Source organism: Scheffersomyces spartinae, assembly GCF_019049425.1.
Source record: "Scheffersomyces spartinae strain ARV_011 chromosome Unknown scaffold_1, whole genome shotgun sequence".
Classification (NCBI taxonomy): domain Eukaryota; kingdom Fungi; phylum Ascomycota; class Pichiomycetes; order Serinales; family Debaryomycetaceae; genus Lizanozyma; species Lizanozyma spartinae.
Genome location: NW_025065048.1, coordinates 429,993 through 448,649, shown reverse-complemented (window position 1 = coordinate 448,649; position 18,657 = coordinate 429,993). Strand labels below are relative to the sequence as shown.

At 37.8% G+C, this 18,657-nt stretch overlaps 6 protein-coding genes across 6 annotated transcripts; all 6 read left to right on the top strand.

The window, feature by feature from the left end:
- Window positions 1-122: 122 nt before the first annotated feature.
- KQ657_000179 (uncharacterized protein) lies at window positions 123-1,118 on the top strand (the record flags this gene model as incomplete). The annotated part of the gene is made up of 1 exon (XM_043191035.1): window positions 123-1,118. The coding sequence occupies one exon, from the start codon at window positions 123-125 to the stop codon at window positions 1,116-1,118; it is 996 nt and encodes a 331-aa protein (XP_043051712.1).
- A 210-nt stretch (window positions 1,119-1,328) lies between these two features.
- KQ657_000178 (uncharacterized protein) lies at window positions 1,329-2,930 on the top strand (the record flags this gene model as incomplete). Its single annotated transcript, XM_043191034.1, has 2 exons — window positions 1,329-1,335; window positions 1,366-2,930. 2 exons carry the CDS (start codon window positions 1,329-1,331, stop codon window positions 2,928-2,930), a joined length of 1,572 nt encoding a protein of 523 aa, XP_043051711.1.
- Window positions 2,931-4,039: 1,109 nt separating this feature from the next.
- On the top strand, window positions 4,040-8,355 carry CST20 (mitogen-activated protein kinase kinase kinase kinase; the record flags this gene model as incomplete). Its single annotated transcript, XM_043191033.1, is given in 3 exon segments — window positions 4,040-4,043; window positions 4,060-4,067; window positions 4,435-8,355. 3 exon segments carry the CDS (start codon window positions 4,040-4,042, stop codon window positions 8,353-8,355), a joined length of 3,933 nt encoding a protein of 1,310 aa, XP_043051710.1.
- Window positions 8,356-10,150: 1,795 nt separating this feature from the next.
- KQ657_000176 (uncharacterized protein) lies at window positions 10,151-11,953 on the top strand (the record flags this gene model as incomplete). Its single annotated transcript, XM_043191032.1, has 1 exon — window positions 10,151-11,953. The coding sequence occupies one exon, from the start codon at window positions 10,151-10,153 to the stop codon at window positions 11,951-11,953; it is 1,803 nt and encodes a 600-aa protein (XP_043051709.1).
- Window positions 11,954-13,168: 1,215 nt separating this feature from the next.
- BTS1 (farnesyltranstransferase) lies at window positions 13,169-14,185 on the top strand (the record flags this gene model as incomplete). The annotated part of the gene is made up of 1 exon (XM_043191031.1): window positions 13,169-14,185. The coding sequence occupies one exon, from the start codon at window positions 13,169-13,171 to the stop codon at window positions 14,183-14,185; it is 1,017 nt and encodes a 338-aa protein (XP_043051708.1).
- Window positions 14,186-14,492: 307 nt separating this feature from the next.
- On the top strand, window positions 14,493-15,398 carry DPH5 (diphthine methyl ester synthase; the record flags this gene model as incomplete). Its single annotated transcript, XM_043191030.1, has 1 exon — window positions 14,493-15,398. The coding sequence occupies one exon, from the start codon at window positions 14,493-14,495 to the stop codon at window positions 15,396-15,398; it is 906 nt and encodes a 301-aa protein (XP_043051707.1).
- Window positions 15,399-18,657: the final 3,259 nt, after the last annotated feature.

Here is an 18,657-nt window from a genome sequence, read left to right as displayed (position 1 = left end):
TGCAAAACAAATCCAATATTTTTTTCTCGTGGTATTCATTCCAGGTTCACATAATTTTATAGACTAGGAGCCAAGTTTATTCCAAATTACTTCACAAACTAAGTGGGTGAAACAAGGCAAACATGGAATCTAATGAGGTAGTCATAGCATCATATTTGTACAAGCGCTCGAAGAAAACTCACCAATGGAAGAGCAGATGGGTTGTATTACGTCAACTTCAGCTCAGTTACTATAAGGATTCAAGCGAACATAAACCATTGAAGGTAATTCCCATTAAGAATTTGCTTTCAACGAGTGAAGTTCAAGACAGTCAAAGATTCAGATTCGCAATATATACCAATAACAAGGTGATACATTTTAAATGCGAAAGCGAGAAAGAGCTACGTAAATGGATGGAATGTTTACGGGAGTTAATTGACGAGCATGATGACACCAAGCATATGATTAAAGAAGTTGAAAGATTACATATGGAATCAGAAGGACCCATTTCCCCCACAGTATTACCTCACTCACGACAAAATCAACCGAATGGAAATTTACCTGAAATTGTACCGCCGCCGCTATCTGGAGATCAGAGTGATGGCGAAGAGTCATCCTTTTATAGTAGTGAAATCAGTGATTCGGGCTTTGCTCCCAATACTTCTATAACGCACATCCCACCGCCTCCTACGATCCAAGAATTACAAGAGGAAGAAGAAAGAGAAGAGAAGTTAGATTCTCAACGAAGTCAATTGGAAGTAAAAGATAATGAAGCCAATGAATCAGTACGATTATCGGAACATGATGAATACATTGTGGAGCAAGGTTATTTACTAAGGTTAAAAAAGAGATTTATGCAATGGAAAAAGTACTACTTAGTACTTACTAATAAAACACTTTATTTCTACAATTCGAAGCAAAGTGCACTTCTGAAGAATATATTACCTTATAAAACGATATCATGTGACCATATTGTGGATGTTATCGATGTTGATCCATTATCTAGGTCAAAAGTTTGGTGTTTGCTTATTATCACTCCCACAAAAAGAATACGATTCTGTGCATCCTCTGAAGAGGAGGTTGAAAAATGGTTTGCTGCGCTTCAGGCTGTCATATTGAGCAACAAAAAGACAGATTAAACGTAGCAGGATTCGATAAACAGATAGTAGAATGCACTGGATAATTTCTTGATGAGCAGATCAATATGTTCAATTAGAATGATTATCAGATGAATTTGGAATTGGGTAATGAGCACGAATTATCTTTGCGAGCTGGAAAAATAGTACAAATCACAACAGACTAGCTCCTTAATAGATTTGAACCCGTCGAAATTAGATAAGTAGGATATTATGCAAAGTATACTTAAGTAGTACCACCAGGGCGAAGTTTGCAAAATGGGCAAAAAGAATAAGAAGAATAAGAAGAACATTAATAATTCTAGTAATAATAATAATCATAATGGTAGTTGTGATATGACGCAGCTCATGAGAACAAAAGTGGTTGATAGATTAGTAGACATCTTCCCACAATATACCCGTAAGCAAATCGAGCACAGAGTGTCTAGTTTCCCCGTTGATGGTAATGAAGATAAGCTTGAGGGCACGATAGATCGACTAATTGATTTGATTGTGAGTGGTAAGTGTATAACAGAACCTGAGCTTAAAGCAACGGAAATCAATACGTCTCCTAATCTAACACCCGATGAACAAATACTTGTTGAAATGTTTCCCCTGTACAAACCTTGGATTTTACAGTTAGCATTGTGTCAACATAATGGGATATTGATTGATTGTGTTGATGATTTAACCAACAACGAGGATAAGTGGCTACAAGTTCAAAAGGAAGCTGAACAAGCAACCCCCACAGCAGATACAAATAACCCTTGGAAGTCACCAAAAATTGGGAGATTTTGTTATTTCACTAATCTGAGTAAGGCCGAAGCCCAATCATATCTTCATAAAAATAATAATAGTCTTCTGAGAGCTTTGGTGGATTTTATTTTGAATCATGAGAATGTTAAACAAACAGTATCAATCGATATTCCCGCTCTGATACCTTCCGGCGGGCGTGTACAAAGAGGCAATCAAGGAACTATAATGAAATCAAGCACTGCAGTTATGAACTCGAATTGTACTACAGCGATACAGAAATATGTTTATGATAAAGAATCACCTGAAGCCCAAGAGCTTGACTTGATATATCTAGGAACACCCCAGTTTCGCAATAAAATCAGTCACAACTTCGTTAAAAGATCATTGGAATTTTGCGAAGGTGCTACGGATAAAGTTTTGGAAATGATGTTAGAGGTGGCGACTGTTGATGTTGAAGAAACAACACAGTCAAAACTTAGTCCAATACTTGGTGAGATCACCTTTAGTTCTGAAAGCCAAGATATAACCAAGCTGGAATCTAGCAATGAATGGCATTCATATTCATCTAGAGTGTCAACGACCAATAATACTCTTAGTGTTGCAGAAGCCAATGATAGAGCATTTTTATTGCGAAGAAAACTCCAGTCTGTTAACACTAACAACCTTCGAAAATCTGGGGTTACTGGGTATTATACTGAAAGAGTTCTTGAAGCACAAAGTCAAGTACGCGCGGCTATTAATGAGGACCAAAATATGAAAGTGAATAGAATAGTGGACAAGGCCCAGAATACCAACACTCTTGATTTACATGGATTGGATATTACTCATGCCATTCACACAACGCAAGCTGCATTAAGCGAATGGTGGAACGGAGAATTAGAAGCAAGAGATCTTAAGGGAATTCATCACGTGAAGGGTAAGGCTAGACACGCGCAACCGTATATTGTAATCACAGGTCGAGGGCTACATCTGAAAGGAGGCGTTCTGGTTCTCAAAAGAGCCATTCAAAGATTTTTGGACTCTAACAGTTACCAGTATCAAGAGGGCCTGCTGCTGTTTTCAGTAATTGGTAAAAGTTGAAAAAGTACCTACCCAGTATTAATGTGGTGCATATTCAGTATGGTTTTTTCTTTGTCGGGTTATCTTTATTTAGGGGTTTCGGTGTTTGAGCAAAGAATTGAGTTGGCCACAACTATTAAAGCTTTTGCAGTATGTGCTCCTGTTGAAACTCAGTCACCTCAAATTCGAGTTTGTACTTTGGATTCATCAATGACTATTGGTGATTAGTGATTTAATTTAATGTCGAGTAAATCCAATTCTTAGCGTATTAGCAGACTACTGATAATTGCTGTAATTGGTATTTTTACAGATAATAGGAGTATCATCAAATTGTACAGACTCTTAATTAATATTTACTGACCTTATCAAGATACCTTTGGTCAAACCTATGAAGGATATGTATTCTGTATTGTTTTGGTTGGATTATTGTATATAAGCAGTGTAGTTTATTTACATAGGTAGTGAGGTGATTGTATTATAAATTACGCTCCAACGATCTCTCAATCATTAAGTGCAGACCAAATGTATTTTTTATTTCATGCACTTCTGAGCAACCGTACAGCGGCTCCACCTCTAAGCGTGCGACCACCGTTTAAGGCGTACTATGGGCGCATAACTCTTTACTGAGGGAGGTCTTCAGCGTTTGTGCCACCTCTATTGTTCAAACATATGGTGTGTCGCGGATTACCTATCATGACGTTGTAGGGTGCTTCGAGAACATTTGAAACGAGGATATTAGTATATGGAACCACCATATAATTTTTGTTGCGTCTAGCCTACGCGTTGAGAATTTTGCTGTTTTCGCATTTTCGACGCGCATCTGACATGGCTGCAATAGGCTATCCTTACCAGGACCTTCATATAGTGTATACGCAGGGACAACATAACAGAATTATTGAAGCGAGACTAGTCTTTACCACAACCACTCCGTACTACCTGGCTTAGACCATCTATTGTTAGTATAGGCTAAATTATGCCACATTTAACTCTTGGTATCTGAGAATTGTAGATTAGATTAGCAGAATAGTAAGTTATGGCGATACTCGATTTATGGATCACGAATCTGAGTTTGCTTCGGGTTAGTAGAATGAGAACGTCTTCTGTCAACTTTATATAATTCATTAGTATCAATGAGTAGATTCAAATGTAGGCTTGCGTGTATGTTGTTATTACAAACATTCAAACAGCAACCATTATGGCCGAATGCCTACTGACCAATCACTTATCATTTATCTATCTAGCTTTTAAAAATCTAACCATCCCTTGTTGACGGGTATGGGGTTTTGTTATGTTTTACTTTGTATTATGTTGCACGTTTGTGCACCTTTTTTTCTGTGAATTTTTTTGTTGCCCATTTTTGGCCTTTTCTTTCATTGCAATAGTTCAAGGTACTAAAAACAACATATTCTAGATACTATTGCTGTAACTCTTGTGCTTCTTATTGGCTTTCAAACTTACCTTCACTCCACTAATTAAACTGCGTTGAGTTTATACCTTATAATATTCTTTAGATAAACCATTCAAGAGGCTCTTGTTCAATTCCTCAGATTCCTTAAAAGGGGTCTTGCTCACCTATACTATCATGTCCCAAAAATTGCAAGAAACCCCAATACTTAAACCAGTCAACCAAGGAGCTGACTTGGTTTTAAATCCTATGGCTGAATTGGAACCAGAGACTAGTCCTGGTACTTCCTTTGCTAGGATGTTAACTGCTGTTAGTAACTCCGTATCAAAGAGTATTAATCAGCTGTCTCATTCTTTGAATTCACAAGAAAATTCACCTTCTTTGGTTCCAAATAATTTAGAAGAGGAAACAGTTCATGCTTTTTCGTCCTCCCCAAAACTTGGTTTGGCATCCCCTTTAGGACACTCTTCTTCAAGAGTAGAAAGCCTGGCTCAAAGTCTTCACGAAGTAGAACTTCACAATGGTGTCCTCCCTACATTTGATAGTGATTTACACACTCGTAATCACTTGCTGTCAGCACAATCAACCGATACTTCACCTTCAAATCCAGCCACTTCAAATACTACGGAAGAAACTAGTAATTCTCCTACCTCGCCATCTTCGTTTCTTAAAGTGGTTCCTCCAATGCCTGTCAATTTGGACACAACTGGTGAACGACTGGATACTATGACTTCGCTTGATATGCTTACAGAAGATCCTATTCCTGCTTCAGATTTGGAAACTACGGAGCAAACGCCAGATCATGATCTCCAATGTGTACATCGTGAAGAGACTCCCCTTGCAAGTGCTGTCAAGGGTGAAGACTCAGTTGAAGATAATGCTGATGGCTCATTACCAAGAATGCCAGGATCTTTTGATGTTAAGGGTTTGAAAGAAGATGCAAATGAATATGCACAATTGAAAGAATCATTAAGTAAGAACGAAACCCAGGAATCCCTCGTGTTATCAAGTCCCAAATTTACTCCACCGATGGCACAACAAGATTTCAAGTCCATACTTGACCCTGGTAGCAAGAAAGGATCAGTAGTGTCACTTCTTGAGACTAAAAGCAATAAAAGTACTGCTTCCCTGAGGGTGGACGATAAGAATGTGAAAGCAGATATTAATACTAAATTGGATTCTCCAAGCCTTGTTCTGGTAACTGGTGAAGAGCGAATCGTTGACAATACCGCTGAATCAAGCCAACCAACTAAGGTAGTTGGGCCTGAAATTGAAAATAAAAACATACAGCTGGATTCATCGAATTTGGACTTGCCTAATCTCTCGCAAGCTTCTGTTATTAGCTCTTCGTCCAATATCAACACAAATAATAATGCAGATACTTCTACAGCTTCTGACAGCACTGCAATCATTAAACCAAAGTCAAAGGAAGACCGTTCCGCTAATTCGAGCTCGATTGCACAAAAGGGACCTCCATTGGGTTTCAGTATGTCTTCGACAGCAGCAAATTCACCTAAATTAGTGCCAACTTCTTCTCCAGGGAAGTCGACGGTTACGACTCAAAGTCTGAAGGGTACACCTGTTTTTGCCTCTAATGCAAAGGTGTCACCTGCGTTAAGTTCATCCCAAAAATTCACAACTACACCTATAACTGCTTCTACTAGAGAAAACTTCCTTATTGGTGTTCATAACCCAAGCAAGGGTAATCAATCTAATGCAAGTATTAATGGTAAGAAGCGTAAGAGTGGTAACAGAGTCAGAGGTGTATTGAATCAAATGTTTGGTAAATCGAAAATACTTTCTGCCACACCAACATCCGAAGTTTCTTCCATTAATATGAAAATTAGTACTCCCTTTAATGCGAAGCATGTTGCACATGTTGGTGTCGATGATGATGGCTCATACACTGGGTTGCCAATGGAGTGGGAGAGATTACTTTCTGCGAGCGGAATATCGAAAACAGAGCAGCAACAGCATCCTCAAGCAGTAATGGATATTGTCGCATTTTATCAGGATTCGAATGAAAATCCTGATGATGCAGCCTTGCGAAAGTTCACTTACGACCAGCCTGATTTCCAATCCACATCCTCATCACCTAACACGCCAACTACACCTCAAACTGAGTCGTTTCAATTTGACGAAGAGAATGGAAATAGTACGTGGACGCAAACACCTACTCAACATTATCAAGGAAAACCACAATCTCCAAGTCCCTCCCAGGCTAGATCACCATTTACAGGAAGTGGAAATGAGAACCTATTCATTCCTAGTAGACCAGCTCCTAAACCTCCAAGTCAAACGTCCACGCCATTACATGGCACATCTCAGAATCCAGATCAAATTACAGACTCTGTATCCAATAGAAATTCATTGACCTCACCCTCAAAGGTTCATGCATTTGGTAGATCTATTTCATCCAAGTCCATCAAGAACTTGAGAGCTTCCCGGAAGTATTCCGACGCTAAAGCTGCTATCCCAATTCCTTCTGCTCCTTTGCCAATTATTCAGCCTAATGGGGAAATCCAATCGGCATCATTGTCAGGTACGTCTCTGGGCCTTCCTAAGTCTAAATCACACAGTTATTCTTTAAATAAGCAAGTTGCACCTACACCACAAAAGGGATCAACTACTGCTCCCTTGCAGCAGATTCCAAAGTTCAATGACTCTACTTCTGCTCCTTGCCTGGCTCAAAGTAACTCTAATCTTACTTATCCCAAGCAACGATCCGATAAATTTGATTTCAAGAGCCATCGGCCTCCACCCCCACCACCAAGTTCACAAAGGTTTCCTCTACCTCCACCTCCACCACCACCTCCATTGCAGCAGCCACCAGTACCTCCACCAGTATCGAAGGCTCCGTCGAATGGATCAGACTTTGATAATCTTGCATACAACTCTAAGAAACTGGCACCTCAAAGTTTCCAACAAACTGATGATGATTTGACTATCCCTCCAAGAGTTGACAGAACATTACCAAGTAAGCAAGTTCAACAGCAAAAGCAAGAGCAATCGCTTTCACAATCTCAACAACAGCAACAACCAAATGGTGAAAGAAAGAAGGTTACTACACAACAGCCTGTTAGAGATGCTAAACAAGCTGCTATTTTGCAAGCCAAGAAAAGAGAAGAAAAGAAGAGGAAGAACCAGCAAATTATTGCGAAGTTGAAGAGCATATGTAGCGAAGGGGATCCAACAAAGATGTATACCAATTTAACGAAAATTGGACAAGGTGCATCCGGTGGTGTTTATATTGGGCATGATATCAATAATCAATCAAGCACTGTGGCGATTAAGCAAATGAACTTAGAACAGCAACCAAAGAAGGAATTAATTATTAATGAAATTTTGGTTATGAAAGGTAGCAGACATCCTAATATTGTCAATTACATAGATTCCTACTTGATGGGTGGGGATTTATGGGTTATTATGGAATATATGGAAGGTGGATCTTTAACCGAGATTGTTACTCATTCTGTTATGACTGAAGGACAAATTGGTGCAGTTTGTCGGGAAACATTAAAGGGCTTGCAATTTTTGCATCTGAAAGGGGTTATCCATCGTGATATCAAGTCGGATAATATCTTACTTGATATGGGAGGGAATATTAAAATGACTGATTTTGGTTTCTGTGCTCAAATTAACGAGATTATTTTGAAGAGGACAACTATGGTTGGTACACCATATTGGATGGCCCCTGAAGTGGTTAGTCGTAAAGAATATGGACCTAAGGTTGATATTTGGTCTTTAGGTATTATGATTATTGAAATGATTGAAGGTGAACCACCCTATTTGAATGAGACACCATTGAGAGCCTTGTATTTGATTGCTACAAATGGTACCCCCAAATTGAAGAATCCCGAAGCTTTGAGTTATGATATTCGCCACTTCTTGAGTTGGTGTTTGCAAGTTGATTTTAATAAGAGAGCAACTGCAGAAGAATTATTAGCTGATCAATTTATAGTGGATAGCGATGATATTTCTTCATTAGCTCCAATGGTTAGGATTGCACGGATGAAGAAAATTGATCAAGATGACGATTAATTGAATTGGATACAAATCTGGTGAATGAGATTATTAGAACTATTTTGAAGTTGAGTTCACCAAATTAATAAGGTGAGGTTATACTTCTGCTTGTCGCTCGTTTTATGTTTACGTTGTTGGATCACACGTAATCTTTATTTTTTTATTCTTATTCTTATTCCCCATCCTGTACGATTTCACAGGTTTTACAAAGCCTATTTGGATGGGGTATTTTTTTGTATCTTTATATGTATGTAATTTGAGTGTACTATATTTTTGTTTATTTTGAAAGCTGCATTATTTTGGGGCAATTAATTTTGAGCAACGAAGTTGAAAAACTGGCGATTTTTTTGAACCTTTGCATAGGTGGAAGATTTAGGAAAGTCTATCTTTCGTCACACGTGCTGGTAAAGGAGATCCAACATCATAAGCAACTAGACCTGAGAAATTGTATATTGAAAGTTAGCGGTTCGAATTTACTTTATGTTGGAGTGTCACGTTGTGAAATTGAAGAAATAGCAAGGCGCTACTGAAGGGAATTGAAAGCTTCATCAACAATGATCCAAGAAATAAGAAAATTATTGTTTACAATAGATAGGAAATGGAACTTAACATTCCGGTTTTCTTTGTAAATACGGCGATGGTCTGGCTGTCTAATGTTACTTGAATGAAAATCAATTGTTTGAGTCAGAAGAGACTTAATTCTGGTAAATGAGACCACCTTCACAGGAAGTAGTAATCAGATGATATCATAGTTTATTCACTTGAAGGCTTTGGAATGTCAGTCTCTATTAGAACGCAATACGGAACTGCTATTTACTACTTTGAGTCCTTTTAATTTCCATATTGTTGCTGACCAAGACGTAATCGATATTTTATCGTACTAAAATGTTGCAGTTTTGTGTCCAATATGCAAGTCTGCGTGTAGCAACTACCCCACTAGTGTCGAACAAGACTTGAATTTCTACACGACTACACGCAAGACGCATTACTGACCAACTTTGCTCCCGTAGTGTAAACATTAAAAGGTTTGTGGGGTCATGCTTATGACTATTGTGATGTCATATTCCGACACAGACATTTGGAAAATCGTCTTGGGAAGTAGTGCTGGAATGGGTAACAAATTTAAAGAGATAAGTAGCGTGTGTGCGCATACCAAAGTAAGTGCAACACTTATGGTTAAAATACTTGTATAGCATTAAATTCTATCCGAATCTGAAACCACCTCGCAATGGGTGAGCCTTTACTTTCATATTATGTAGCTATAGATCTAGACACCCAACTCCAAGGAAGGGAGATTGAATGTAAAGTTTGCTCCAGCTTTTCACATGCGATGACTCAACTAAACCACACTTTTTCAAACTATCTCTCTACTTTTTCTGCCAGGTTCCATGGTAATTTTCTATGGTGTACCAAAGAGTGTACGGGGCATGGTTTATTTTCAAGTTACCTGTACAGTGACATCATGTAAGGTAACAATAACATGAAGACAATGCATCAAGCCCATTTACCTCGACTAATATGTTACAAAAGACGATAATTAAAGAAATCGAACGTCTGTCCCAAAGTTAACCACTTCAAGGGGTCGGTGATTTCGGGGATATTGCTTTTTGAAAAACTATATAAATTTGAACGTCCCCACAAACCTAAAATTAAGTGTGTTTTGAATTGGATCACTACCGTTAACCTCAGCACCATATTTAATAACAATTTAGATTAAGTTATACTTAGCATATTTGATCCAAGTATTTACTATACCCTTTAAAACAATTTAGTTATCCCCCCAAAAAGTTTACGTTTAAATATTGCATTCATTATGGCCACATCAAGTCCTACTAATACTCTGGCAATAGATGACACCAAGTCTCCCCAATTCCAAAGTTACTTAAACAACGATGGTATTGACGAATTAACTCCGGCTGCTAGGAAACACAGAGTGTCCTCACTTTCCTTGAGTGACTTGAATCAATGGCAAAATAGCTTGAATAAATTAAGCTCTTCAACTTCTTTGAATAAGTCGTCGCAAACGAATTTGAAGAAAGTGGATTCTTTAGCAAAATTATCTCGGAATTCACTGATTATCCGTAGAAAGAGGAAAACAGTGATAGACCATCCCCGTGTTGCCTCCTACGCCTTCTGCTTTGATATCGATGGTGTTATCTTAAGAGGTCCAAACACCATTCCGGAAGCTGTTGAAGCACTTCGTTTGTTAAATGGTGCCAATAAGTACAATATTACAGTGCCTTCTATTTTTGTCACCAACGGAGGAGGTAAACCTGAATCGGCACGTGCTACAGATTTGTCTGCCCGTTTGGAAACAACTATCACTACTGACCAAATCATTCAAGGTCATACACCTATGAAAGACTTGGTTGGTATATATGAGAATGTCCTTGTTGTTGGTGGTGTTGGAAATGTCTGCCGCAATGTTGCTGAGTCTTACGGATTTAAGAATGTGTATACCCCATTTGATATTTTAAAATGGAATCCAGCAGTTACTCCCTACCATGACATGACCGAGGCAGAATTAGCTTGTGCCAAGGATGTTGATTTCTCTAAAGTAGCTATTGATGCTATTTTAGTGTTTGCTGATTCAAGAAATTGGGCTGCAGATCAGCAAATCATCTTGGAATTATTACTTTCCAAAAATGGTGTAATGGGTACATCTAGTGCTACTTATAATGAAGGTCCCCAACTTTATTTTGCACACTCGGATTTCATTTGGGCTACCAATTACAAGTTGAGTAGATATGGAATGGGTGCATTGCAGGTATCAATTGCTGCTTTGTATAGAGAACACACAGGTACGGAGTTAAAGGTGAACAGATTTGGTAAGCCACAAAAGGGTACCTTTATTTTCGCCAATAAAGTACTTAGCAAATGGAGAAAAGGTGTATTGGATGAGCATTTGAAGAAAATGCCTGTGGATGCACCCAATGCCTTAGAAGAAGCTGACATTTTGATTAACGAAGATGGTGATGAGGTCGTCAATCAAAGCAAGTTAGAGAAGTATGAAGCACATGATTCTGAAGAAGTTAGTGATGAAGATGAACAACTTTTCACTGTTGGAAGAAATCAAAAGGTTAAGTTAGAATTACCTCCTTGTTCCACCGTGTATTTTGTTGGAGATACCCCAGAATCCGACATCAGATTTGCCAACTCACACGACGCCTCTTGGCACTCCATTTTAGTTAAAACCGGGGTATATCAAGATGGTACTGTCCCAAAGTATACACCTAAGCATACTTGTGAAAATGTTTTAGAAGCTGTCAAATATGCAATTGAAAGAGAGCATGCTATGGAGTTGGCTGAGTGGAATGAAACTGCGGAAGACGACGTTGACGCTTCAAATCTTTCACGTTCTTCATCTGCGTTCAAGATCAACTTTGAAGAATTCTTAATGACACCTTCCGCTGGTACTCCTCCTCCAGCTTCTGTAACAGATTCTTCTGCTGGTGGCATGTCGTTGGGTCTTAAGAATGCTCAAGCCAGTGCTTCATCATTAGGAACAAAAATCGATTACCCAACTCCAGTTCATGAAATTGAGCAATTTGACTTACCTGATGGTTTGAACGAGGCCATTAAGAAGGTTAAAGATGTTAAAATCAATGGCTCTTGAGCATTTTCTGTCTATATTTTGATCTCTTTTTACCACATAGATTTTTGTGCATAGTATTACAATATCTTTACTCCAGTAATATACATTCCTTAAACATAAATATATCAACTTTATTTCCCAACAAGTAAATCATTTACCCACATTACAAGTATTTCCAATACCAAGGAGCAAGGACGCAATACCTGGACATTTTTGTCCACATGCTTTCTCTTATGCCAAAGTTTCCAAGCAATTTATGTCGCTTTAACGGTTCCAAAACGTGCTTTGTTTGCAATATACGATGGTAGTCCAATAAGAACCAGAACATGTGACCCAAAAGTATTGAAGTTACTGCCCTAACAATTATGGGGTCACGACAAAATAGATTCCAACTCACTATGAACTCACCCTTAAGAATATAATTGATAATTAGATAGAACTGAGTAGTTTTCATCCAGCTAGTTACAATTCGTACAAGAATAATGTACTGGGCTTTAATATTGAACACTATCAAGAAATTTTGGACTAATTGAGGTTCAGTCTTAAAGAATCTGTAAAGAATCACGTCTTCTAAAGTATCAGATAAGTTTTTGAGATATAGACCTGTGAAGTAGTAAAATGTAAACGAGGACATTAAAACAACAACTATACAGCTTAGGAAATAGTAAATAAAATCAAATGTCTTGTACATGTGGAGTTCCTTTTCCATCTTAGCTGATTCCTCATCCGTCAAAGTGTCGATTGTGCGAGGTGGGAAACAATCCCTCTGAGTATAAAACGAAGCTTCAAATGAGCCTAGAGATAACACTTTAGCGTAAATTCCTATAACTGAAACCACACCTAACTCTTCAAAGTCCAAAAATGGCGTGACAAGTCTCCAAACTTCTCCTTGAAGGATTAACGATGGTTCAAAGGACATATTACTTGAAGAAATGCGTCTATATGTTGTTAGATAAGAACCAATTACGGATGTTCCTAACCATGCAATTGTCACAGGATACGACCTTCTATCCAATTGATCCATAATGGTCTACTCTTCTAACGTATGCAAGTAAAAAGTTAACTATTTTATTAAGTATCTTTTGCTATTACGTATCTTTTATTCGAGTGCCAATTTTCGAAATTTGTTTGTAACACGAAAGGATCTTTGTCTGCGAAATCAAAAACACTTGATGTAAATTCTTTCTTGAAGGCAAATTCTAGAAGGTGATCAAATTATACGCTTTATAATCCAAAATGGAAGAACTACGAATAGATGATATCATCGGTGTTGAGGGCATCAGCAATCTCCCTGTTGAGTTGCTTGAACCATATGACTACTTGCTGCTGATTCCTGGCTCTAATAAGAATGTTAGGGCTCTGTTTTTGCAAGCCTTTAATGATTTCTTCTTTCACATGCCCAATGATAAACTTCTTCAAAAGATAGGAGAAGTGATTCTGATTTTCCACAATAGCTCATTGCTTATAGATGATATTGAAGATAATTCTGATTATCGTAGAGGGATGCTAGCTGCTCATAAAATCTATGGTATTCCCTTGACTATTAACTGTGGTAACACCATGTACTTTGTAGCTTTGAAAAAGGCACAGACAGAGTTAATTGATTTGGTTTTAGAAAGTCGAGACGCTATTCAGTTCAGGGGTAATATTGATCCCTTATATTTGAAGTATGAGGTACTGAATATCTTGATTGAAGAAATGTTGTCATTACATAGAGGACAGGGTTTGGAGATATATTGGAGAGATAATTTATCTGCAATTAAAGAGAATTTACCAACTTTAAGTGGGTATATGTCGATGGTCCTGGGGAAGACGGGTGGATTATTTCGTCTTTCAGTGAAATTATTGAAGTTGATACTGTGTCCTAATGAAGATCTTGATGTACTTCTCCCCATTGCTAATTTGATGGGTATCATATATCAGATAAGAGATGATTACTTGAACCTTGTGAGCGATGCATATGCTAATGCTAAGGGGACAGTAGGCGAAGATTTGCTTGAGGGTAAGCTTTCTTTTCCGATTTTACATTGCCTCCGACATACTAATAATTCTCCTGTCCACAAATTGTTAATGGAAAATGGTGATAGAAGCCAGGAGAGTATTGCTGAATGTATTGCATATATGAAAGATGAATCAGGTTCGTTAAAATACTGCTTAGATACGCTTAAGACACTTGAGGCCAGAACAAAGAAGTTAATCAATGACAATGATAGTAATTTGGCTCAATTGTTAAGTAAACTTTGTTCAGTTTAATTTTCGTACTATTTTTTTGGTTTTCATTGGAGGTTTTGCTATTTTTGGCTCTAATTTTACGTGTGGATTGTACTGTTGTTTTGTATAGATATCTCTTTTTTAAGAAAGTGATCTTATAGTTTGGTAATTGGTATTTATAGGTAATGTTAATATACGTTGTTTTGCATTAAAAATCGGACTTTTAAATTGGTGTCTGCACAATAGCGCCTGGATTGAGTAAAGTAAGTCGCACCCCAGAGATGAGCATCAACAAAATTCCAGCCTCTATGTCAAAGTTGAGTCACTCTTCGTCACTGTTGCTTTAAATATGTTGTACTTGATTGGATTGGGTTTATCCCATGAGACAGACATTACTGTTCGTGGTTTGGAAACTGTGAGAAAATGTAAAAGGGTGTATTTAGAAGCTTATACTTCGATTTTGATGGCAGCTGATAAAGAATCATTGGAAAAGTTCTACGGTAAGGAAGTCATTTTGGCTGATAGAGAATTGGTTGAAGGTGGAACAGATGAAATTTTAGCAGGTGCTGAAGTTGATGATATTGCATTCTTGGTTGTCGGAGATGTTTACGGGGCTACAACTCACACTGATTTGGTTTTGCGTGCTAAGGAAAAGGGTATAAAATATGAAGCCATTCATAATGCATCCGTTATGAATGCTGTAGGAGCGTCAGGCCTTCAGTTATATCAATTTGGACAAACGATCTCCTTGGTATTTTTCACTGACTCCTGGAAGCCAGATTCATTCTACAGTAGAATTATGGAAAATAGAAAGATCGGCTTGCACACTTTGATTTTGTTAGACATCAAGGTCAAAGAACAGAGTATAGAAAACATGGCCAGAGGCAGATTAATTTATGAACCCCCAAGATACATGAATATTGCTACTGCTGCTGAACAATTGTTGGAAATAGAAGAGATAAGAGGTGAGAAAGCTTATACCCCAAACACTCCATGTATTGCAGTTTCCAGATTGGGATCCCCTTCTCAAACTTTCAAAGCTGCTACTTTGGAGGAATTGGTCAACTATGACTCTGGAGAACCATTACATTCATTAATTATGTTAGGTAGACAGGTACATGATTTGGAATTAGAATTCTTGTATCAATTCTGTGAGGATCCAGTTGCCTTCAAGAAGTTTGTTGAAGAGGATCAAGAATACTTCAAGCCTCCACCATACGTTCCACCTCCAGATGATGCTGATGATGATTTATAATATTGAGAAAAAAATAATATTTATTAAAGAAAGTAGAAATTATCACGAATTATAAATTACAACGGAATTAATGCAAATAGTCTAATCCTCCTTCTTAGAGATAAATGAGGTTATATCCTTCCAAATGTTCTCATTTACATCCCATAGAACCCAGTCGTAGTATCCGTAGTACACTGGGATGATTGTAACAAGATGCCAAAGACTGTGAGCGTCCACCAAATCATAGATGATTGGCAGGAAGTCAAATATTTCAAGGGACATTCCAACTATTACCACAAATGCAAGAAACATTGGATAAAGACAATACAATTTGGCAGATGTTGAGAAGAAACTGGGCAAAATTATTTTAGAGATGTATTTCAGATGGCTGAGATTGGTTTCATTTTCCTCCACCTCTGAATTATAGTAATCAGAGTATAAGTTGTAACATGCTAATGAAAGACAAATATTTTGAAGAATCGCAACTCCAACATTAAGTTGCATATTATAAGTATACAGCCAATCCGTTTCCATGCGGTATATATGAGCCGCGTAACATGTAATACAAATTAGCAGTACCAACCATCTTGCTATGACTCTATTTGGTAAGTAAAGTCTTGCCAAACGCGCAAGAAACATGTGCAATCCCGTAAATACTGTAAGTGCAGCAAAGTAGTAGTCTAGTTTCTCAGTTAACTCAAAATCTCTAGTATGGAAGATAGCTGAAAACATCCATGCAAGAATAGTAACAACAGACAGTAGGAGAATATTGGTATATTGATATTTTAATCTAAACGGCACATCCTTGTCTGAGAGTACTCTGACTATTTTGAGGAAGCCAATAAAATGGATAAGCATGTTTCCAAGTGAAAAGATGAGGGAAGCTAACTCTTGAATACCATAAATACGAAGAAATGGCCATTTGCCATGAAATTGTAAAACTTCTTCGTTATGGTCCTTCCTTTCCTTTGTAACAATTCTTTGGCATTGATAATCACAATTGTCGACACAATTCCATCTCAAGGCCTTCAAATGTGATGACAATGGCATCGCATCAAAACTCCAATTCGGATTATACCTCCTGAACTCATGTGTAGAGCCCCCAGCAGCCTCAATTCTATCTTGATTCTCATGATAAGGGGTCTTGAGACATGTCAATTGTTCGCATTGATATCTGCAATCAACAAAGTCGTCCAAATCATCTCCAGGAGAAGCCCATGTGGTATATGCCAGTAGGAATATTACGAATGCAATACCCCAGTTTATCATTATTACCGGGATGGTGCCGAAACAGCTTTTTTTCAAGGCGCTTCTGGGTAATGTATAGTCAGTCTAGACAATAATCTCAACCGGTATACGAGATTTGTAGGTTAGTGGATGTTAACTCCGGGTAGCAGGTAAATTTTTTCTCCAGGCACGTAGCGAACACACTACTTTATCCCTTTAGTTCTCAGGTCAATAATTTCGATAATAGAGGCTCGCACCAAATTTTGGTACCTTCTCATTCATCATTAGCTTGAGATTCCATTGAAATTCTCTGAGAATTTCGTCGTTGTTGCATAGCTAAAATAATTCGATACATTACGCACAGAGTACAAAATGTGCTTGCTAAATTTCCCTTCTCAAATATTGCGTAAGCTAGTCTGGCAAGGTCCAAAAAAGCCTTTCCAAACTATACCTATCTTTACCAGCATTACCTTATAGCCATTGATCGGCTAATAAAGGCAAAAATCTATCGTAATGTATATTCATACAGATACGGTAAAGTTTAACGAGATTAAAGGAAGCGAGATTCTACTGAAATTCATTGGTTTTCTTTGTTACGTGCACTAAAATAATTCAAATGCGAACCGTATTAAGCTAGCATTGGCATAATTCTATTATAAAATGGGAGATGCATAATGGGGCTCCAGTTATTGTTATTACCAAATACCGAACTAATTTCTCCTTCAAAATTAAATGCTAATCAATCAGCTTATTGCGTATAATTATGAACCATAGATATGTACGCCTATATGATGCAGTCTTTACACTTCTGAAGACGGATTTGTTCTTGTACAATATATCAGTAATTGTTTGCCTTTGACTTTAAGGTTCAATATAACTGCACTGCACCACATTTTGACTTACATTTGCATGTATTGAATACAATTCAAAGATAAACGTAACCTTTGGTCCTTTTGGGCTCGTTTAAAACCAATAACAACACTTATTCTCTTTACTTTTAGAACATACTTGCCAGAAAAAAATTAACTGGTTGTTGTTTGATTGCCAATTCCATCAGACTTGTGTAGCTATACGCCTTACAATAAAAGATTATGTGCTTAAGGGTGAACAAATCGATCGTTCTTACTGATGGTTTTCCTAGTATGGCATGCAAGCATTTACTTGAGAGTACTCATCTGCAAGACTGAAAATAGAGCAAAATGTAATGTCATGCAGACGCAACTCGACGCGGAGGTAGCTTGATTCGTAAGATAATATCTTTACTTCAAGTGGCGAAATCCATTTGATCACATGGGGAATCTCAACTTCACTTAGCAACAACAAGCAAACTCTGTGTAGAGGTGCACTCCTTTAAAATGTTTGCCTTATGAGCCCAATGTTGAAGAAGCCATGGTGCATGACCAAACCACCCTTCCAAAATTCACAATCCTTTGTATTGTCCTTGAAGCCCCTGAACGAAGAAAACACTTTCTGCATGTATGCACGTTAGGAAGTGCGTAATTAGCTTCAACACGGCAGATTACGAAGCCATGATTTTAGAATCGAATCTGCAGGACAATTAAAGGAGGAATCATTAAATTGAACTAATAGAGCTACAAAACAAAAGAAATCATAAGGCTCGATAGCCTTGATTGATAACAAACCACTACAAAGGTGGGGCCGTAACTTACGCCTGCAACCCTTCATCAGAAAGATAACACGCTTTAGCGGTATACAGCTTACTGTGTCACGTCTGCTAGTTCCATCTGTGACCCTGCAAACCTATACCATCATCAATACAACGGACTGCGTCAGCTTCTGGCGGCTCAACCATTGGCACTGCAGAGGTAGGGTAACTCCTGGTCTCAAGACATTCATAAATGAAAGGAGTAGATTCTCAAATCTGCAAAGATCGACTCGACGAAAATAGAAGCAATCATTATTTATCTATTTTCTTTCCATTCTCATTGCTTCTTCTTATTCAGATCAAGCTGCTGTGATTACATTGAATTATTATATAAATCGTGATTTAGTATTTTTTGTTTTACTTTTGTCATTGGATATCAAGATCTAC